The following is a 20564-nucleotide window of genomic DNA, read 5'->3' as shown; positions in this document are numbered from 1 at the left end:
TATTGCGAACCACAAACTATTATTACACCATGCCCTGATCTAAAACCTACATGAGGGTAAGGATAAACTCAAAAACCTCAACATGAGGAAAATGAAAAAACCTTGAGAAGGGACCGCACATGAGGTAATCCCCCTTCCAGGATGACCAGGCTGCAATGGATGTTGCAATAACGATTAATACACAGATATCGTCAACAGAAAATATAGGTCATTCATAAGCTTTAGAATAGAAGTGTGTTTTAAGCCTAGATTTAAACAGTTCTACAGAGGTTGCAGTTTGAATTTTGGGGGCAGAGCATTCCACAGCCCTATGGCCCAGTTAGAGGATGCTCTTGAACCTGCGGTTCTCCTTTTGGCTCTTAGGATCACTAGTCGACCAGCATTTCCAGAGTGAATGCATGTGGGTCTAAGTGGTACACGTAGTGATTTATTTATTCTATTTTATTTTTTCGTTTTTTTTAATTGTAATAAAGAAAATAAAGAACTTTACCACAATAAGATCGTTTTCTGAGACAGTCCTGGAAGACAGGAGTGGTCTTTCTTTGGCCAGCCTCACGTTTTGGATGCTTTTGTTTTAAAGGGGCAACATCCGCCTAGTTATGTGACGTCATACGTTACACTTGGAAGTGAAGCGCCCGCCGCACGAAAGTTGTCAACTTGTTATGGAGGTAAGAAAGATTAGAAAATATTTACGTCGAACCATTTAGCCTTGTCTGACTTAAGTGCACAGTATTTTGTATTATTTTATGGTTAATTAAGGCCTCCGAGAAGTAAAATTCGTACTTTTACCTAAACAGCTCAAAGTCCAAGTCTCTACTGTTCATTTCACAATATTGACTGATGGGGCTAAGTTAGCTAACATAATTATTTTCGAGTGGTGCTTCAAAGGGACTGTGTGTATTATTTAGCTCCTTCCTGTGATTTGAAAAAAAAATATATATATGTAACCGCGTTGTACGTGTCCCACCAAAGATCCACATTCACGCTGGACTGCAAATGGATGAGTCACAACAATAGCTTTTTCTGCTGGGTTTGATCTCTTTGTAGTACTCTGGTTAAACTGACAACAAAGCATATCAAAGAGCTGTCTTTTCACTTTACAGAAAATACATTTTAGAATATCACAATACATTTATAAATCTTTGCATTTTAACAAGATACTTTTAACAAGAGATCGTATAGTGGATTTTTAACGTTTACAATGAATTCAACATGTTTTTCTTTACTCTGAATTTTAACCAACATCATCCTTTTTTAATGTATATGAAAAAATAGGAATAAAAACAATAATGAGTATAAAAATGGGTACAATTTACCTGCAAATGGATGAGTCACAACAATAGCTTTTTCTGCTGGGTTTGATCTCTTTGATCTCTACAAGGGGAATTAATATTTAGTAAAACAGAAACAAAACGAAAATAAATCAAAACAGCTTGACAATATCAATCACATTACTATGCATGGTGAGAGATTTGTCAGCTGGGGTTATAATGTTTAAAATTAACTTATTTTGTGGAGCACCAAAAGATATGTCTTACCTTTGTAGTACTCTGGTTAAACTGACAAAACCCCGCCTCCTGGTCACATGTTAGAAGCCAAAACCAAACCCCACCCCATACCAGCAGATGGCACTGTTGGACTCAGCATTGCAGGACATTTACCAAAAATTATACACATATTTTAGCAGGAATTTCAATAAAATAAAAGTTATTATTACACCCGTTACATACACCCCCCTGAAATTCTGCTAAATATGGGAGTGCTACACTAAAAAGAAAAAAAATCACATGCCAAAAAGGCAAATACTGATGAAAAAGAGGACACGAAAACTGGTACAGTATTACAAGGAACAAACTGAAGTGCATGTCAGTTCTAAAACTCTCCCAAAAAGGAGTGTGAAAAGAAAGGAGGCGAGCAAACTCCTAACTAAGCACAGACTCAAAGATGCCTGTTACATCTCTGAAATATCAAACATTGTTCCTGTAGTTGTAAGTGCTCACATAGGCACAATTCTTGTTTCTTACTCAAGCTTTGTTACTCAAACTGAAAGTGCATCTCTACTGAACTTAAACTAGGAACTTGCAGATATTGCGGACAGATGATTGTCACCTACCACATGGTCATTCATCTGACAAATAAGACGACTAGGAGGCCTGATGGACTGGCGGACCCTAAGACCATAACGGTTAGGTTGAGCACAAATAACCTGAGCTTGAAGGTCTGGGGCAGTCAAGTCTAAACAGTCAGTATCAGGGGAGTCTGCGTCCAGATGGTCAGTGTTCAATGGGGTCTCGTCTGGGAGACCCATACCCAAAGGGATCATGTTTTCAGAGCACTGTGATGGGCTTTCCGTACTGTCACTTGAAGTATGGTCAACATCTTGTTCGGGGATGTGCTGACTTCCTCGACTGGATGTATCATCTGTGAGAGAGTCGGACTGGGCATCAGATCTGCTGTCTAGTGAGTTATCCTTCACTTCTGGATGAACTTGCTCTTCACCTGCCTGTATCACCCAGTTTACTGTACGGACATCACTGTCTTCAACCGCGTCAGGTAAATCAGGGCATACATCACTTCCATGCATAGCAGCGTCAGACTCTGAGTGTTCAGATTCGCTGGCCAGATCATCCTCACAGGGCAAGAAGCTAACAGAGAGCAGCAAATTCCTGTGAACTACCTTCTCTTTGCCCGTCAGACAATCCTTGACTCTGTAGACATTGAGATCAGGCTTGACTGATATGACTTCATACGGGGTTGACTCCCACTTGTCTGCAACTTTGCGTTTCCCCGGGACACCTCTGTTGGCGATCAACACCCGGTCTCCCACGACGAGAGGTGATCCTTTGGCCCTACGGTTGTACAGCTTGGCATGACGAGTCTGTTCTCTGAGAGTATTCCTCTGTACAATCTGAGCAGCTTCATGTAGATCTTTCTTCAGATGGCGTACAAAGTCAGAGTAGCTGACAACAGCATCATTGGTATTAGCATGTTGAAACATGACATCGACAGGGAGACGAGGGATCCTACCAAACACTAGGTAAAACGGTGCAAACCCTGTTGTCTCATGCTCTGTGCAGTTATAGCAGAATGTGAGCTGCTGCAGCATTTGTGGCCACTTTGCTTTGGGCTGAGGGGGAAGGGTTCTGATCATATCTCCCAATGTTCGGTTGAATCGTTCTGCGATGCCATTTCCCATGGGGTGGTACGGAGTGGTATGGGATTTCTGCACCCCTGCCATCTCTAGAAGCTCTTTGATCAGTTTGCTCTCAAAATTAGCTCCCTGATCAGAGTGGATACGCCGTGGGAAACCATAGACAAGGAAGAAATCCTGCCACAGACGGCGAGCAACTTGTTTGGCGGTTTGATTTCTGCAAGGGAAGGCGTGCGCCATCTTGGAGAAATGATCAGTTACGACCAGGACATCTACAGACTTGTTCTCTTGCTCAGCAGTCCAAAAGTCTATACAGACCAACTCCATAGGCTCAGAGGTGACTATGTTCTTGAGTGGTGCACGGTTGTGTGGTTCCGGTGTTTTCCCTACTACACAGCGCTGACAGGATTTGACATAATTCACAACATCACGTTCCATGCCATTCCAGAAGAATCGTTGCCGCACCAGAGACAAAGTACGGTTCTGGCCTTGGTGACCTGCTGAGTCATGTAAACCTTGAAGGACTTTCTGTTTCAATGAATCAGGCACCACAAACTGGAAGATTTTCTTGGCCATGTGAGGATCTTTCCTTATTTTGTAGAGCATGCCATTCTGTATGGTGAGTCTGCTCCAATGCTTCAGTAGTTTCATCACACTAGGCGACTCGACAGCTCTCTCACGCCTGGTAGGTCTCTTGTGTCTATGCACAAAGTACATGGTCCTGCTTATTGTGTTGTCCTGTTCTTGTAAACCAACAAGCTGACTCTGTGGGAGTGCCGTTGACTGATCTCCCTTCTGCAGAAGATTGAAGTTGGCGTCTGTTCCCATCACTTGACCCACGCCACCAGTGGACTGAGCACTGAAGACAGCAGCAACCTCTTCTGATGTCACAGAACCATTGGAGCCTGATGGATTAGCCCTTTTTACTGACTCGTCTGATGTCCCAGCACTCTCGTCTACAACAGCGTGACAATTGTTGGATACTCTGAACACCTCTTGCACAGTACTGTTGTTCACCCTGTTGACTTGGTCCAAGAGCGAAGTATAGGGCTCGGTAACAAGGCGATGACCCACACATGACCGTACAAATGGCTCACGGCTCAGAGCGTCGGCTACGATGTTCTTTGGTCCAGGAATGTACTTCAGGTCAAAATTGTATGCAGCTAGCTTCGCTACCCACCGCTGTTCACACGCATCAAGTCTTGGTTTGGTCAAAATGTATGTAAGTGGGTTATTGTCGGTCCACGTGGTAAAGTGTCTTCCTTTCAACCAATGGCTGAATTTATCACATACCGCCCATTTCAAGGCAAGAAATTCGAGCCTGTGTGCAGGGTAGTTGAGCTGGGAGCGAGAGAGCGTCTTACTTGCAAAGGCGACTGGTCTGGCTACTTTTCCACCAGGTGGCAGCTGTGACAGGACTGCTCCAATCCCATCAAAGGATGCGTCGACAGCCAGAATAAACGGCGCATCAAAATCTGGGTGGGCCAGAGTGACACCTGTCACAAGGTCGTGCTTCAGTGTTTGAAAGGCGTTCTGGCATGCATCGGACCAATCTGCAGGCGTCAGCTTCACTTGACCTTTCTTGCGGGCTCTCTTGCGCTTATGCTTGTCACCAGATTCAGATGTGAGCCTGAACAGAGGTTTTGCCTTCGCAGAACATGCTTCAATGAAGCTTTGGAAATACATCACCATGCCTAGAAAAGATCTGATTTTACTAGGGCATGGCGTCTTGCCATCCGACTCCATTAGATCAGTGACTTGTACGTCATTTATCGCTCTCACTTTCTCGGGGTCAGTCCGAATTCCATCCTCACTGATGACATGCCCAAGAAATTTCACAGTCCGTCTGAGGAAAAAAACACTTTTTGGGTGCGAGCTTGAGGTTGTGTTCCTTAAGGCGAGTAAACACCATCTGCAGGCGTTGGAGTGCAACTTCCTCTGTGGGGGCAAACACCATCAGATCGTCGAGGTAACATAATAGGCTCATGAAATTCTGATCACCAAATATTGACATCATCATCCTCATAAATGTTGCTGGGCTGTTGCAAAGTCCCTGAGGGAGCCGGTTGTACTCGTGAAGGCCGAATGGTGAGGAGAATGCCGTGTACTTTTTGTCGTCAGGGTGCAAGGGGACATTGTAGTAGCCTGACGTCAGATCCATTGTGGAGAAAAAGGCATTTCCCCCAAGTGCGGCCAAAGCATCAGCTTGATGCGGTAGTGGGTAGGCATCCTTTATGGTTCTTGCATTAAGCCTTCTGAAATCAGTACATACCCTTAGTTCTCCATTCCGCTTCCATATGAGAACAAGCGCAGATGCATAGTCGCTAGTCGACTTCTGAATAATTCCTTTCTCTTCCATCTCGTTCAGAGTCGTCCTCAGTTTTTCATACTGACTTGGTGGTATACGTCTGTAGGGTAGACGGAACGGCTTATCATCAACAAGGTGGATACGATGTACAAACTCTTTGGCCTCTCCACAGTCCATCTTATGGCGAGAAAAGATTGACTCGAATTGTTCGATGATATGAAGGAGCTTGTCTTTACACTGCAGCGAAACCTCACATGACTTCAGGTCAATGTCTTGCAGTCCCAGAGCTTCCAATGCACGCATCATGTCCTCTTCTGACCTGGGTCGGACCTCTTTGCTCTGTACACTCTGCACGTTGCACTTGACCTCCTCTGCATTGGGCAGGTCTTCCGCTGCGATACAAGGAGACACATCTGCAATTTTCCTGTTTCTTCTCAGCACCACAACTCTGTCCGTGGGATTAAAGACTTTAACAGGCACCCATCCATCTCCCCAGAGTGGAGTAACAACTCGTCCGACAAGGACTTGTCTGGGCGCAGCCTTTGATTGGGTTGGCTCAACGACCACTGTGCTGCCCACAGACGTCCCGGCCAACTCAGATAACTTGCCCCAAATAACGTACTCGGTCCGTGGATTCAGCGTCACGCAACTCTTGATTTTTACTGTCCCTACTTTGTCTGGAATGCAGTCACCTCTCCATCTCTCTGTGTTAGAAAGCATTGACAGGAATTGACTGTGGTTATCGGACAGACCGTTGTCAGGAGTGGAAACTAATCTCCAGTAGCCATCAGTACTTTTCAATTGAGTCAAAATATATTTGATGGCATTGCTGCCAAGGATCATCTGTTCGGTCTGGCCTGGCACAACCATTACTGGTATTATCATTTGGCACCCGTAAACTGTGACGTGAATGTCGTACATATCTCTGGGAGAAACTTGGTGTCCACCGCAGCCTACAATGACATAATCATCGGCCGTGTAACTCATCATATCAGGGAATTGTTGCAGGAGGGACTTAGCCGTGTCCTCACTTACTGTACAAGCCATCGACCCGCTGTCCAACAGCGCTCTGAAAGTGGGGCCTTCTTGCACAAGTACAGGTGTGTAAAACAGTTCGTCAGTCTCCGCTATTCTCTGAAACCCCTGAAAGATCAGCTTCTTCGATGGAGGTATCTTGTTGCTATACAACTCATAAATTGATTTATTGTCTTGCATGTCAGGCTTCACATTAGTGGTGGGAGGTATACTCAGTTGATCTGCACTGTTCTCCCCTAAGCGCAGATCAGTTAGTTTCCCTGAGGCAGCGGGACAACTTTCGTCACTGGACAATCACGTCGAGAATGCCCTGGGGCATGGCAGTGAAAGCAAAGGTTTTTGTCTCGGCAATGAGAGAGAGCACTGTGTTCGACTTCTTTGCAAATGATACATGGCTTGGCAGTGAAACCATTTATTCTGGCTCCAGGTCGCCTGGTTGGAGCTCCCCCTCTCTCTTGAAACTGGTTCGAAGTAACACGTATCAGAACTTTCTCCAACATACTAATAACGTCCGTTAGAGAGACATACTGTGGGCTCGAAGTCTGAGGTGGCTCGTGCACGAGGGTTGGACCATGGTTCACCTCAGCTTTGTGTACGGCAATTTCCGCTCTATTCGCAGGTTGTTGTAGGGAATCTGCTTTGTAGCTCTTCTCAGCGTGGTATTCATTCAGCACCTCTAGTACCTCACATGCTGACCACTTTTCGATGGTTTTTGATCTGTAAGTGAGTGCCAGTTCCTTGCATGGGCAGTTCCGAATAAACATGCGAGTAACCTCTATTTCAGGGTTGTCAAATGTTTTGCCCTGCTCACTCAAGCACTCAGAGGCAAGGTCAGCTGCTCTGTTTAGTCTCAGCCAGTAGTCATAGGGGTCTTCCTGGTCTTTGGGCAAAGTTGAATAAAAGTCAGCTAAAGGGACAGCAGAGTACTTGGTACAGCTAAAGTATTTCCTGAGAAGACTATAAATCATGTCAGGGCGGGTATAGACGTCTATATTACTGTTTCTAATGCTAAACCTAACTACATCTTTAGCTTTTCCTCTCAAATGTATAAGGATTTCCTCTGCTTGCTCTTCAAGTCTCACATCACTCCTTTTTATAAATGTCCTCATTAGATCTTCCCACTCATGTATTGTTATTGAGTCTGAGCCATCCCCAATAAATGACGGCGGTTCCTTAACCTTTCTCTGCGTTACCACCTGACTCAATCTGTTTGCTTCATCTTGTGTGGCAGCAGCGTTAGGTGCTACTATATTACGTGACTGTATATTTGTGAATATGCTATCAGCCAATTTATGTCCTATCTCCTGAATAATATTTGTCATCTGATCAGCTACACCCTCAGAAACGTCACTTGTGCTCTGAGTAAACATGTTTCAAAGATGTAAATAAGTCAAAATCGCCTGCGTAACACGTCACTGTATAGCAGTTTTAAATACTGTGAGCTGATGGCTTTATGAAATGATGTGGCAGGTAGGACAGTCCTCGGTTCGGAGAGCTTGATAGAAGTCACTGGTCACGGCACCAATGTAACCGCGTTGTACGTGTCCCACCAAAGATCCACATTCACGCTGGACTGCAAATGGATGAGTCACAACAATAGCTTTTTCTGCTGGGTTTGATCTCTTTGATCTCTACAAGGGGAATTAATATTTAGTAAAACAGAAACAAAACGAAAATAAATCAAAACAGCTTGACAATATCAATCACATTACTATGCATGGTGAGAGATTTGTCAGCTGGGGTTATAATGTTTAAAATTAACTTATTTTGTGGAGCACCAAAAGATATGTCTTACCTTTGTAGTACTCTGGTTAAACTGACAAAACCCCGCCTCCTGGTCACATGTTAGAAGCCAAAACCAAACCCCACCCCATACCAGCAGATGGCACTGTTGGACTCAGCATTGCAGGACATTTACCAAAAACTATACACATATTTTAGCAGGAATTTCAATAAAATAAAAGTTATTATTACACCCGTTACATATATATATATATATATTGATTTACATATAAGCAAAAACATATGAACTGTCATTAAAACTTGGATTTTTAAATACTCATCGCTTTAGAAATGTGTTTTTACTTTTTTTGTTTAAATGAGCTTCACTTATAGGGGGCTGCCATCATGCTCTACCATCTTGCAGCTACGGGTAGTAAATCACCCAGAGAAAGGCTTGGCCAAATAAATAAGAATTAAAGCGATCTAGTTTTTTTTCCCTTTTTGCACTCACATTTAGTTTGCACGACACACTACAGCAGCATTAAGTGGTAAAATCATTCTCACTGTCCTTTTAATAATAGGAAGAAGGCTGGAATTACAACCACAGTCCTCAGAAATGTTTTACTGTGCTGAAAATGTGCTTTACCAGCCAGGTGGTTGCTGACCACTTCCCTAACAAATCTGTCTCTTCTATTTCTGCCACACAGCCTCAAAAAAAGCTGATCAACTCTGTAGATGACTGCGTGGACGATGCTCTCTGTGGTCTGGTCCGGGCCTCCAGCGGACTCTCACTGCTCCGGGGCCATCGGGTTGTGCTGCGCTCGGACCTGGCTCAAATCAAGGGCAAAGTGGCTCTGGTTTCGGGAGGGGGATCAGGACATGAACCTGCGCACGCTGGTACTACCAACACCTCTCCAAGATAGAACTTGGCAACACTTAGAGGGCTTTTTTTAAACGTTGCATCCAGGTTACGTCGGTGCTGGTATGTTGTCAGCAGCGGTAGCGGGGGCTGTGTTTGCGTCTCCACCTCCCGCCAGCATCTTGGCTGCTATTTTGTCTTTGCACGAAGCAGGTGAGCTTACCTGGTGTCTTCGTTCCCCAAGCTAAAACATACATCTATATCCTAAAATTCCAATGTTTAGTCTCATATTACTTCATTCAGCACCTTGATTAATTCTACAGTGATACCAGTGACATGCGGTGAGGTTAGTGTCCGTTAAGGCACAGTCAGATTTACAAATAAATTAACCTGCACCTTATTCATCATTTCATTGGCAGAAAAAGAAATACATATATTGACTACAGTGTAGCATAGAAAAACAGTTTAATTGTCTAAACATAACGTGTAAATTAAGTCTATGCACTGCTCCTTTTGAATAAAAGCATCAATGGATAGGTAATCTTCCATTATGAAAAAAGTCAATGCAATGTCGGAAAAAAAGACTGGAGTACTTTACACACTGTTAGCTTGCTGGAAATAACACTAATTCTATTGTTTTGGGTTAAGGTGTGCATCATAACAGAATCCTTTGTCTCACTATCGCCCTGTGGCGTGAGGCGAGAGAAATGTGTGCCTCTGCATTTGCAGACGCTTACCACAGTAATATGTTACATGATACTATTAATAATAGGATGCACTCTTTGTCATGACCACTTATTTGCACTGATTTCCTGTATTTCATATGAAGTATTATATTTTAAGTATTTACGGTTGTTTATGTACACATTTTATTTATGTTATGGGTATTTTGGAATGTGGGGGGAACATATGAAAATAAATGCCATTACTTAAGGTGGGAAAAATGTTTAGGGGCTAGAAGAATCCGGTGTTGTAACACCAATCCAAACATATTATGGCCGTGGTTTGAGGTATTACTTTAAATAGATGAAGTAATGTTTGTAAATGCACGATGCTGTAAACAATGTCCTACAGGAGCGTCCGGGGTCCTTCTCATCGTAAAGAATTACACGGGAGACCGCCTCAACTTTGGGCTTGCGGCAGAACAGGCACGCAACCGTGGCGTGGATGTTGAAATGGTGATTGTCGCAGATGACTGTGCATTCACCTGCCCCGGTAAGGCTGGCAAGAGAGGCTTGTGCGGCACCATCTTCATCCACAAGGTGAAAATAAAAGCTTTGAAATTGACTGATGATAAAAATACACACACACGGTTTCAGGATCACAATGTCACTCGCTCTTTAGCTAGCTGGTGCCTTAGCAGACGAAGGCTGCTCCTTGGTCCATATTGTTTCCGAGGTAACAGAGGTTTTAAAGAGTATAGGTGAGCCCCATGCGCCGTTTCCCGTCTTTGTGACGGCAAACAGGACACGGTGTCGCTTTTGTGTTCCAGGCACACTGGGAGTCAGTCTTTCTCCATGCAGCGTTCCGGGTTGTCGGTCAGGTTTTGAGCTTCCACCAGGAGACATGGAGATTGGCCTAGGTGAATTACATTTGTCTTTATTGTCATCGCTAAAAACAAAGTGAACATTGCTTACAACTAAATTGGGTTTAACAGTCCAGGATAAAACATTAAAAAAGAAAAGGAAAAATAAGATAAAAAAAAAAAAGAATATTAAAATTTGTAGGTAGATATTTACAAAGTGCTTGGAGACCTGCCTACGTGCATCTGAACAATAGTGCTATGAAAAACTGCAATGACATAGAGTAGAGAAATAAAATGTGCATTTTCCTATGCATAGGCATGAAAATGTTTTTGGCCCAAGTCACAAGTGCATCAGAACAATAGTGTAATGAATAGAATACAAACTATGATCATTTTTTGACTGACCATGTCAAGCAATATTTTACTGATAAATGAAATAGGACAAAATCAATAATAATTCAAACTGATCACCAATACTAATTCAAGAGCACAATATTAGAAACATTTTACCCTGCAAAACAAAAATATATAAGTAGTTAGTGCAGATTATTTTTAATCAAAAACAATGTCTGTTTTAATTCCTGCAATGAGCATTTTCTTGCAATACATACACAGCTTATTAAAGCAACTCTCAGCTCCTGCTCAATTATATGATGCCAACAACGTTCGCTCGTTTACAGATATAGGGAGGCGGGATGATTGTTTGCAACCATAGGCACGGACATAAATAAATGTCACACGGTAAATACGGGAAAGATACAGCATACTGAACATAAGGATCTGGGTGTCACTCTTACTTCAAACTTAAAGTTTATCACGCATATCGCCAAAATTACCAACAAAGCCAATAACATAGCATCAAACATTTACAGAAACTTTTACAACAAGACTCCAGCATTCTTAGTTCGAATGTTTTGCGTTTATGTTAGACCCGGGTTAGAATATAACAGCGTTGTGTGGAACCCTTACTTACTCAAGGACATTAACCTACTGGAAGGAGTTCAACGACGGTATACGAAGCGGATACCTGGGATGCACAGCTTGTCATATCCGGAAAGACTACAAAGACTGAACTTGGACTTTTTGGAGCTCCGTAGAATTCGATTTGATTTAATTTTTGTGTTCAAAGTACTGCATGGAATGATCGATGTGCCTTTTGATCAATTTTTTGAGTTCTGTCGTGTTGATGGTTTACATGGTCACAGATATAAGTTACGGGTGCCTAGAACTACCAGCAACTTGCACGGAAACTTTATTTCTTTCAGGATACCAAAAATTTGGAATTTTTTGCCTGACCGGGTTATTAGTGCAAATACGGTGCAAACCTTTAAGCAAAGGTTGGCAGAAACAGATCTGTCAAATTTCCTTAGGGGAGGGGGCGTAAGGTGACCATATTTGGCCATGCTCACTCTCAGCATTAGTTTTTCTTTTTGTGTCATGTTTTGATTAATGTATCCAACAATACCTTCAATAAACATTTCATTTCAATACATTTAACTTTGTGTCAGTGCTTCAGGAGAAAACGTGATTTTATCATTTCTGCAATGCTTTGATCGATTGGTCTTTTCGACACGTCACCTCCGTCTGTGCCAAATGTATGCATTTGTTCGGGACGTTAAAAAAACAAACTTATTTGGCCTATCAGTGTGATTTCGGTGTTATGTCTTTAAGTGACAGTTTAATTGATTCGGCTCCAGGCTTTCCCTTATCAACATTTTAAAATACAGTAATTCCACCAATCTTTTCCTTGTTTGTACTCACACTTCGTCACATTTCGTCAACTTGGCTCTTAGAAGGAGGCTTTTGTTTTTCTTTTTGTTTCCGTTTCTGTCTGCCTGTCTTTTAATCCCTGTTCAACCTTTTTTCATTGTGTAACATGAGAGTCTGCAAGACTTTGCCACAGCCACAGCAAACACTCCCCCAATGAGAGCGCTACTGCCCCTTAATGTAGTGGGGGCGCAGTTTCACTTTATTCCTGGACAGTAAAAAAAAAAAAAAAGAGAGAGAGAGAAATCCCACGGTCACACGCGCCGCTCCCCTTGACAGAGTTTCGCATCCCACTATTAGAAAAACGCAGACTTATAGAGACATTTTGTATTGTTTAGCGCCTCGTAATGGTTAAAAACTTCACTAAAGAATATTGATTAAAAAAAAAATAAGCAAAAATAAATGAACTATTGTAAACATTTGCGTTTTTTAGAATACTGGTAGGTCGAGCAATTTGTATTTCTGTTTTTTTACATAACTATGAGGCTCACTTAGAGGAAGCTGACATGATTGTCTGCCATCTTTCTGCTAAAGGTAACTCTAAAAACCTTTTAAAAAGCTGTGCAAAAAATGAGAAAAAATACAGTTCCGTTTCATCACTCTGAATCTTCATTGATTGTATTCTTACTTTAGCTTTGTAGCACTCGTTTCTGGTTGCACTACACAATACAGCGACTTCTCTTGGTCTTTTGTTACAGTGTCCCTTTTAAAATAAGCTAAAATTATCTCCCAGTAATTTCTTTTTTTTTTTACTACGTTCTTTTTTTTTAAGTAAGAATAATTCAAATCAGCAAACTTATGTACAAAATGTTTACTTTATTTGATGTATTGTATAATTCTTTTGCAGTAAAATCTTAAACCGCCTCATCAAACAAAATCAGTTATCAAATATACTTCACTACCTCATGAGCAAATAATTAGAATATAAAACGAGAAGGATGAAATAGTTTGCTGCCAACCACTGATATGTATGAATGTTACAGTTACTTGGTTGAAATAGAGCAATAAAATTGAGCAACGGCATGCTTTTTTTTCCCAAAATAAGATTGGTATCTAGCGCTGCCAATTTAGCAAAATTTGATTTGATATCCTTGGACATGTACCCTCTGTTTTTGTGCAGGGATCCACGGGGAGCCAGGGGTGAAAAGAACCAAGGTGACCGTCAAGATTAACCAAGTTCTTTGTAGATGTTACTATGTGTTTTTGTACACTAGGTAGGAACAGCTGATGATGTGGTGTCAGCCATGATTGATCACATGACCAACACGGAAAATGAGTCTTGCTTACATCTGAGGAAAGGTAGCCCGGTTGTCCTGCTTGTGACTTCACAGTCAACGGGAGGGGTCTCAAACTCATGGCCTGTGAGCCATTTGAGGCATTAAGATGATTGTTTGGCCCCTTAACAATATAAAAGATTGTGAGTGCTCCCTGTGCAAGGTTGATATGGATGCTAAGTAGTTGGGCAGGGATTCACACGCTATTGCTATAGATCGATGTCTCTCTGAACTTTAATTATTGGCTAGTGTTAAAGGTGCTGTACGGAATTTAGAACTTTTTTCTCACTTACGCCACCTTCTGGTTTTGAACTCAGGTGACCATTGTTAACACGTAATGAAAAAAATATTCTACTTTCAACTTTTTAAGACACCTTAGATGACACACCCCTTCTTCATGATTATAGTTTCATACACTCAAACGAAGGAGAGAAAACATCAATGGATTTTAAAATTGGGAGGAGAACAGGAGAGAACCCAAACGTCAGATAAGAAATTCCAACCTGTTCTGAAAGCAATACCCGGAGCCCTTTCCTTTTATTAAGTATCCTAGATTACAAAAGCAGATCCGCCCTAAAGGCTGTAGAATTCCAAGAATAGCAACATGATTGGCCGATAGTAATAGTCAAAACGATGAACAACAGTGAGATCTGTAGTCAAAATGACAAACTGGCACCCTATGCAATTTCTTTTGTAGGTGTTCAATGTTAAAAGCAATAAACTTATCAGCTTGCTACTTCCTGCACATATTGCAGACCAGTAAGTTTCAACAAATTAGCCAATTCAATGAATCGTTTTTCTTGCAATCTTAATGCAATTTTTTTTTTTTTTTTTTTTTTTTAAATAAAATGTGGAACGACGAGCTCCCGGGATGGGAAAGGAGATAGTCAATGCTGTTGAAATTATTTTTAAAGGAATTTTATCATGCATATAACTTTCAGTGAGTTTATGCCTTTTTGAAAACCCTATGCGGCTCACTTCACTCAGATCCTAGTTCCATTGGCCCCCAAGTAAACAAGCTTGAGACCCTTTGTCAACGGCTTCCATTTTGGGATTTGTTTGAGCTGGTGCACCAACACTTTCCGACACAGGTGATGTGCTTGTCGTCTGCGTGAACAACCTTGGGGCACTGTCACGTCTCGAGATGGCTGTGGTCACCCGTGCCGCCATCTTCTGTCTAGGTGATGAAACTGTTCGGAGTGTGCTAACAATAAAAAAATTAGCAGCACTAATTTTCTTTTCTACACCTGTAGAAAATCGTGGGATGATAGTCGCTCGGGTGATGTCTGGGTCCTTTATGACCTCGTTGGAGATGGCTGGCATATCTCTGACCTTGATGAGGGCTAGTCAGGAAATTCTGAGACTATTTGGTAAGATATACAATCAACTTTCTTAACAATTACGATTGTTAAACAGCTTTCCTTCTTGGTGATCTGTCGTTCACAAACGTACAACTCTATAAGACGGTTCTTTGAAGGAAATGACAAAAAAACGTCTTCCTTTGAGTCATTTTTTTCCTCTCTTGCTTTCCTTTCCTTTTCTTGAAGGCACACTTAATTGGTCAATTTGCGTGGCATCATCTCTGTTTGTGCTGCTTTGCACGCTCAGCAGAGAGGGGTAAGGTTGGCAGCTTGGAGTTCGATCTGGAGGGCAAAAAGAAAGTGTGTAAAAAGGATATGAGTCAAAGCAGGAAAATGATCTAAATTTGGACACATTTGATCCTGATGACTCCAAAAGAAAGTGCATTGTCTATCGCTGAAAGAAGAGAACTATTCAGTCCCTCAAAACTGGGGCACTTTCTAAATGCTAACATTCAGAGTCTGATGACTTTTCCCTTTTTTGTTTCACATATTTTGATATATACTTTTGTGGGTTTTCCAGGGGTTCTGTGTTGCTTCAGTTTAAATTGGTTAAAAGTTGAATTGTAAAGAGTTGGAATTTATTGATAGCACTGAGTTAACATTTCTAAAATATATTCTGTTTTACTTTTTTTTCTGAAATACCATGTTTATGTTTGACTCTATTCTTGTATTCCAAAGTTTATTTTTTTGTTGATCTGAAAAGTAAATATTTTTTATTTACATTTTAGTTTTTCGTGTTTTCCAGGGATTCTGTTTGGTGTGACTTTATGGTTGCTTAGTATAAAAAAAGTTTAAAGTTTTAATAAGGTAAAAGTTCACTGGAGATTGAGCCATGTAAGGCTATTATAATATAGTAGTATAATACATCTTTTTAATAAACTACTGATTATTTTTGTGGATAATGCTTAATTATTATCGGTAATATATTGATCAAAGCAACCAAAACATCTGAAGACCAGTTTTAGATCTCCTATTAGAGAGCTGAAAAAGCTAGGTTGCTAAAAAGAGACAAAATTTCTATCACTATTCCTTCCGCTTTTCATTTAGATAGCAAGACAAGCGCTTCGGCCTGGCCAAACCAAAGCAGCGGGTTCACAAGTGATCGCAGTTACTTCATAGACCCCACCACTGTATCTTCAGAAGCGCCTGACAACAAGATGACTGAAGGTCCGCATTCAGGATGACACGTATTTGGGAGTGCCTTTAACATTTAAGCCACGAACTGAACTACATTTTGTTTGTTTACAACTTGACCAGCTTTTTGCACTAAATTTGGCATACTCTCTGGGTGCACATCATTCCTACCTGCTTTATTCCTATCCTGCTAGGTCTTCTAAGTCCTTTGTTGAGGGAGGTGTTGGAGAAAGTGTGTTCCACACTGTTAGAACATCAGGAAGAGCTCAACTCCTTGGACCGTGCATCTGGGGATGGCGATTGCGGGAATACCCATGCGCAGGCAGCCAAAGGTGAACACAAGGAAAAGAAGTCTTAAGCATAAATGCATAACACGAGTCTTCGTTTATTTAAGGGTGTGTATTTTAATTATGATTTAGTTAATTAGAAATTATTTTGGGCGTCTAGGTGGTTAGCGCACGGCCCCACGGTACGGAGGACAAGGGTTCATCCAGATCCCGCAGCCTCCCCCGTGTGGAGTTTGCATGTTCTCCCCATGCCTTTGTGGGCTTCCTCCGGTTTCCTCCCACATTCCAAAAACATGGATGTCAGGTTAATCGGCCGGTCCAAATTTTCCCTAGGTGTGAATGAGCGAGTGAGTTGTTTGTCTCTGTGTGCCCTGCGACTGACTGGCAACTAGTTCAGGGTATCCTCTTCCCGCTGCCCCAAGTTCGCTGGGATGGGCTCCAGCACCCCCACGATCCTACTCAGGATAAGTGACGCAGAAAAAGGATGGATGGATGGAAATCATTTTGTGGACCTGCAACTTATCACTTTTGGGGACCAAGGATACTAGTTCAGTCTTAACAGCTATGCTACATCGACAAAAACAAAATGCTCATTTAGCCATTCAGGTGTGGCTCCAGAGTCACGTGGTGCCTGGTTGCCCTGGACAACTGCTGTCTGCCCTAGCCGCTTTGGTGCAGGAAAAGATGGGCGGGTCTTCAGGTGCGGTAGGTGTTCGGCTTTAAGGAGAAGAAGAATGATTGTGTTTTGCTCTCAGTGACACACTTTGTGTTTCACAGTTGTACAGTTTGTTCCTCACTGCAGCAAGCGGTCAAATGACTGGGGGGCGGAGTCAAGCTGCAGCATGGGCCAATGCGGTGCATGCTGGGATGCAGGCCATGAAAAGGTGGATTTGTAAATTCCGTTTTGTAAGCAGATGCTCCTAACAGGGTTTATACGGGTGCTTGATATCCTTGAAAGTACTTGAATTTTAATGTTGTGTTTTCAAAGATTGAAAAGTTCTTGAATTCTGGGAGAGCTGCTTGTAAAGGCTTGACATTGTTGCCATGTTTCACAATAAGTCTGCTTAAAAATGACCATGACACTGCTCTCGTGTGGCTTCGCTTTGCTATTGCATTTTCCCCCTCAGCTGCAGCTGGCATTAGTTTGTAAAGCATTGTTCTATGAAGCTTCATCGCCCCCTATAGGTCGCTCCCAAGAGGACAGGTGCATGCTACACCTAAACCCGGCATTATGAAATGAGTATGTGCAAAGGTTACGTATGAATTAAGGATGGTTATAATGGGACATGCGAAAAATTAAGGTAGCGTTTCCCAGTAGTAAATTGTAATGGGAAGAACTTGCTGCAACTGAAAATGTAAGCTACATATCACTCAATTCTCTTTTTTTTTCAACACCGGTATGATTAGAGATTTCCCTCAGAAACATTTCCAAACGTATTATTAGATACGTTAACAAATATTTTCTCGATTTTTCCAAAATCTAATAAGTGATATGTTGACTCTTAAATAAATCTATTTTTCTTACAACAGGTACGGAGGTGCTGATTTGGGAGACAGAACTATGGTCAGTGATTAGTATTTTATATATTCCTCTTCAAAGTGACACTTTTTCATACAGTTGTCTAAGCTAGTGTTTTTAAAGCAGTGTGCCTGAAGACGTCTTGTTTTCCGATAGAAATTGCCCAATTTTATCTTTTCTAAAAAGCATGCCACCGTTTAGTATCTTTTCTTCCAGTGATCACTGTAACATTTTTCAAGATCAGTAGGGGGCAGTAGATTACTGTTTTCTTTGATTTTTTATATATTAATTATCTGCTCATTATGTAGCACTGAGATCAAAATCACTTAATTTGTCTGATCAAGCTGTTTAAGATTGCACTGCAAAATATTTTAAGTAATCAAATTAAGTCAACATCTTGCATTTAATGTTATTTTTTTTTCTTATTTTACAAAGTAAACTGAAAAAAAGTTGGAACATACAAAGTTTTGTTTCCATAACATATTATTTTTTTCTTTCCATGTATTTTTTTTGTTGTTTTTCGTAAAAGAAAAAAAAAAGCTTAAACGGCTTAAAAATATGTTAAAATTCAAAACGACATTTAGATTATTATCAAAAATGAATTAACCGTATTATTTCCAGAGCCACGGTGACCACAATAATAGGATAAACATTCTATAGTAATCCCCAGTTTTTGAAGGGGGTTGTGTTCCAAAAAGGGATAGTCAAAATATGCAAAGTAGAAACCTTGATTGATTTAGTTATCGAAATACCTTTATACATTGAAACCAAAGAACAAACTCAATTTACAGGTTTAAGTATTTGTGCAACAAATGAAAATACTATACTTTTTGGCGTACAAATAACTTCTGTACTGTCAAAGTATAGTTTGAAAAATAATCTTGCTGCTGTATCACACTAATGATTCCAAAAATTAGAAATTATTTCAGGACATTATCCACTTTTTTCCCCAGGTGATATTTTGTTGTCATCTTGTGGTTGTTATTGGAAAACTAAAATGTGGTGTAAAGATGCTTTTACCTTCTTTCAGCACAGGGATGACAAACTCAGTTTGGCTCTGGTCCTGGATCCAAAAGTTTTGCTTTGAGGTAGACCGGATCAGTAAAAGAATGTCAACTCCAAATCTTTAGCTTCATTTTTCAGTATCACGCTTTATCATTCAGCCTACATTAGTAACCTACCCCCTGCATATCATAATCACGGAAAACAAGGGACCTATCTAAACACAACACATTTGTTCCCAAACAATTTTGGGGGAAATAATCATGTTTGGCATTAAATGTGTTAACTGGTTCATTTTAACAGTTGAGTGAATTAAGTTTTACACCTAAACCATTTCACCACGCTATAAAACACTGTCCTCTTGTGGCCAAGAGAGCATTCGATTTGTATTTATATAGGAAAAATCATAACTTTTGATAGAAATTACCAAGAGACTAGCTTTTTTTTTACATACTCGGAGATTTATGGTGGGCTGGATTAAATTATTTAAAATGCAGAATCCAACCTAGGGGCCTCATGTTAGACATTCCTGTTGAGATAATGGCTTGAGAGAAACTCTAAATTGAAAACGATTTACAGGTATGTGTATGTAATGTAGGTCTGCCAAGCTGTTTTCAGTGTGTACAACTTAGACCGTGACGTTAGAAGAAGCGGGGTGACATTTTAGCCAATCTGAATGCATAACACATTGCACGATGACAATCCGCAAAGTAACAAAACCATGAAAAGTAAACTGTGATACAGTGTGAGATTACTGTAATGTCATTTCAGGCAATATGATAAGTTCAAAAATAAAACATGAAACTGGTGCCAGGTATTCATTTGGAAACACTTTCACCTTCTTGGTTCAAAAAGATTGAGAAACTTGTCTAAGCTGCTTGCTTTCTGTCCTTTGCCCCCCCACAGTTAGACGCTCTATGCCCCGCCGTAGACGAGCTGATGAAACTCAAAAGCACGCCCCCTGGTGGAGAAATGGCCGTGCTGATGGCAGCCGCCCAGGTGCAGCAAAACATTCTCAACCAGTTTTCTTTTTTTTTTGTTTTTGTTGGTGATTGCGCAAGCAACTTAACTGACTGCGCCGCTGTCCAGGGAGCAGCTGCCGGTGCCGAATCGACACGCAAACTGGCAGCCAAGGCGGGCCGAGCCAGCTACATTGCATCTGAGCGACTCACTCTGCCTGACCCTGGGGCCAAGGCCGTCGCCGCCATTTTCAGCGCCGTGGTAGAAGTTCTCGAGAAGTGTTCGTGGTAGAAACGCACTGCTACTGCAGTACTTCACTGTTAAATAATTCACATTTCATCAAAATAAAGTGTAGACCAGGGCTGTCAAACTCATTTTTATCATCAAAGCGGCGCCGCCATCGAGCTGCTGCCTTTCCAGCAGCTCCCCTGTTATCTCTCACTTTTTGTGATTTTTTTGTTTTATTGTCTGCTTCTATCTTCGGTATTTTTCTTCCCGTTTTGACAACTACACTATGGATTACTTCTATCCTATGGACATGGGTTTTAGCGCACAAAAAAGCGTTTATTCAAGGAATCAACTCCTTGCCCTGGAGAATTCTCGTGCCGGCGTGATGAAGGGGCCTATCTTGGAAGAAGAGCCAGAGCTAGCTAAGCGGCT

General features: G+C 41.4%; 1 protein-coding gene across 1 annotated transcript; it reads left to right on the top strand.

The window, feature by feature from the left end:
- The first annotated feature begins 586 nt into the window (after positions 1–586).
- On the top strand, positions 587–20265 carry tkfc (triokinase/FMN cyclase). Its single transcript, XM_088347862.1, has 17 exons — positions 587–668; positions 8924–9113; positions 9184–9288; positions 10150–10337; positions 10420–10498; positions 10568–10657; positions 13488–13522; positions 13582–13666; positions 14733–14822; positions 14895–15011; positions 16050–16169; positions 16331–16468; positions 17022–17128; positions 17201–17307; positions 17954–17987; positions 19851–19943; positions 20034–20265. The coding sequence occupies exons 1-17, from the start codon at positions 663–665 to the stop codon at positions 20193–20195; spliced, it is 1746 nt and encodes a 581-aa protein (XP_088203988.1). The 5' UTR covers positions 587–662; the 3' UTR covers positions 20196–20265.
- The last annotated feature ends 299 nt before the right edge of the window (positions 20266–20564 follow it).

Source organism: Urocampus carinirostris, chromosome 11, assembly GCF_059441175.1.
Source record: "Urocampus carinirostris isolate Australia breed hairy pipefish chromosome 11, RoL_Ucar_1.0, whole genome shotgun sequence".
In the NCBI taxonomy this organism is placed as follows: domain Eukaryota; kingdom Metazoa; phylum Chordata; class Actinopteri; order Syngnathiformes; family Syngnathidae; genus Urocampus; species Urocampus carinirostris.
The sequence above is the reverse complement of the archived record's forward strand: the minus strand, read 5'-3'. Positions and strand labels throughout refer to the sequence as shown.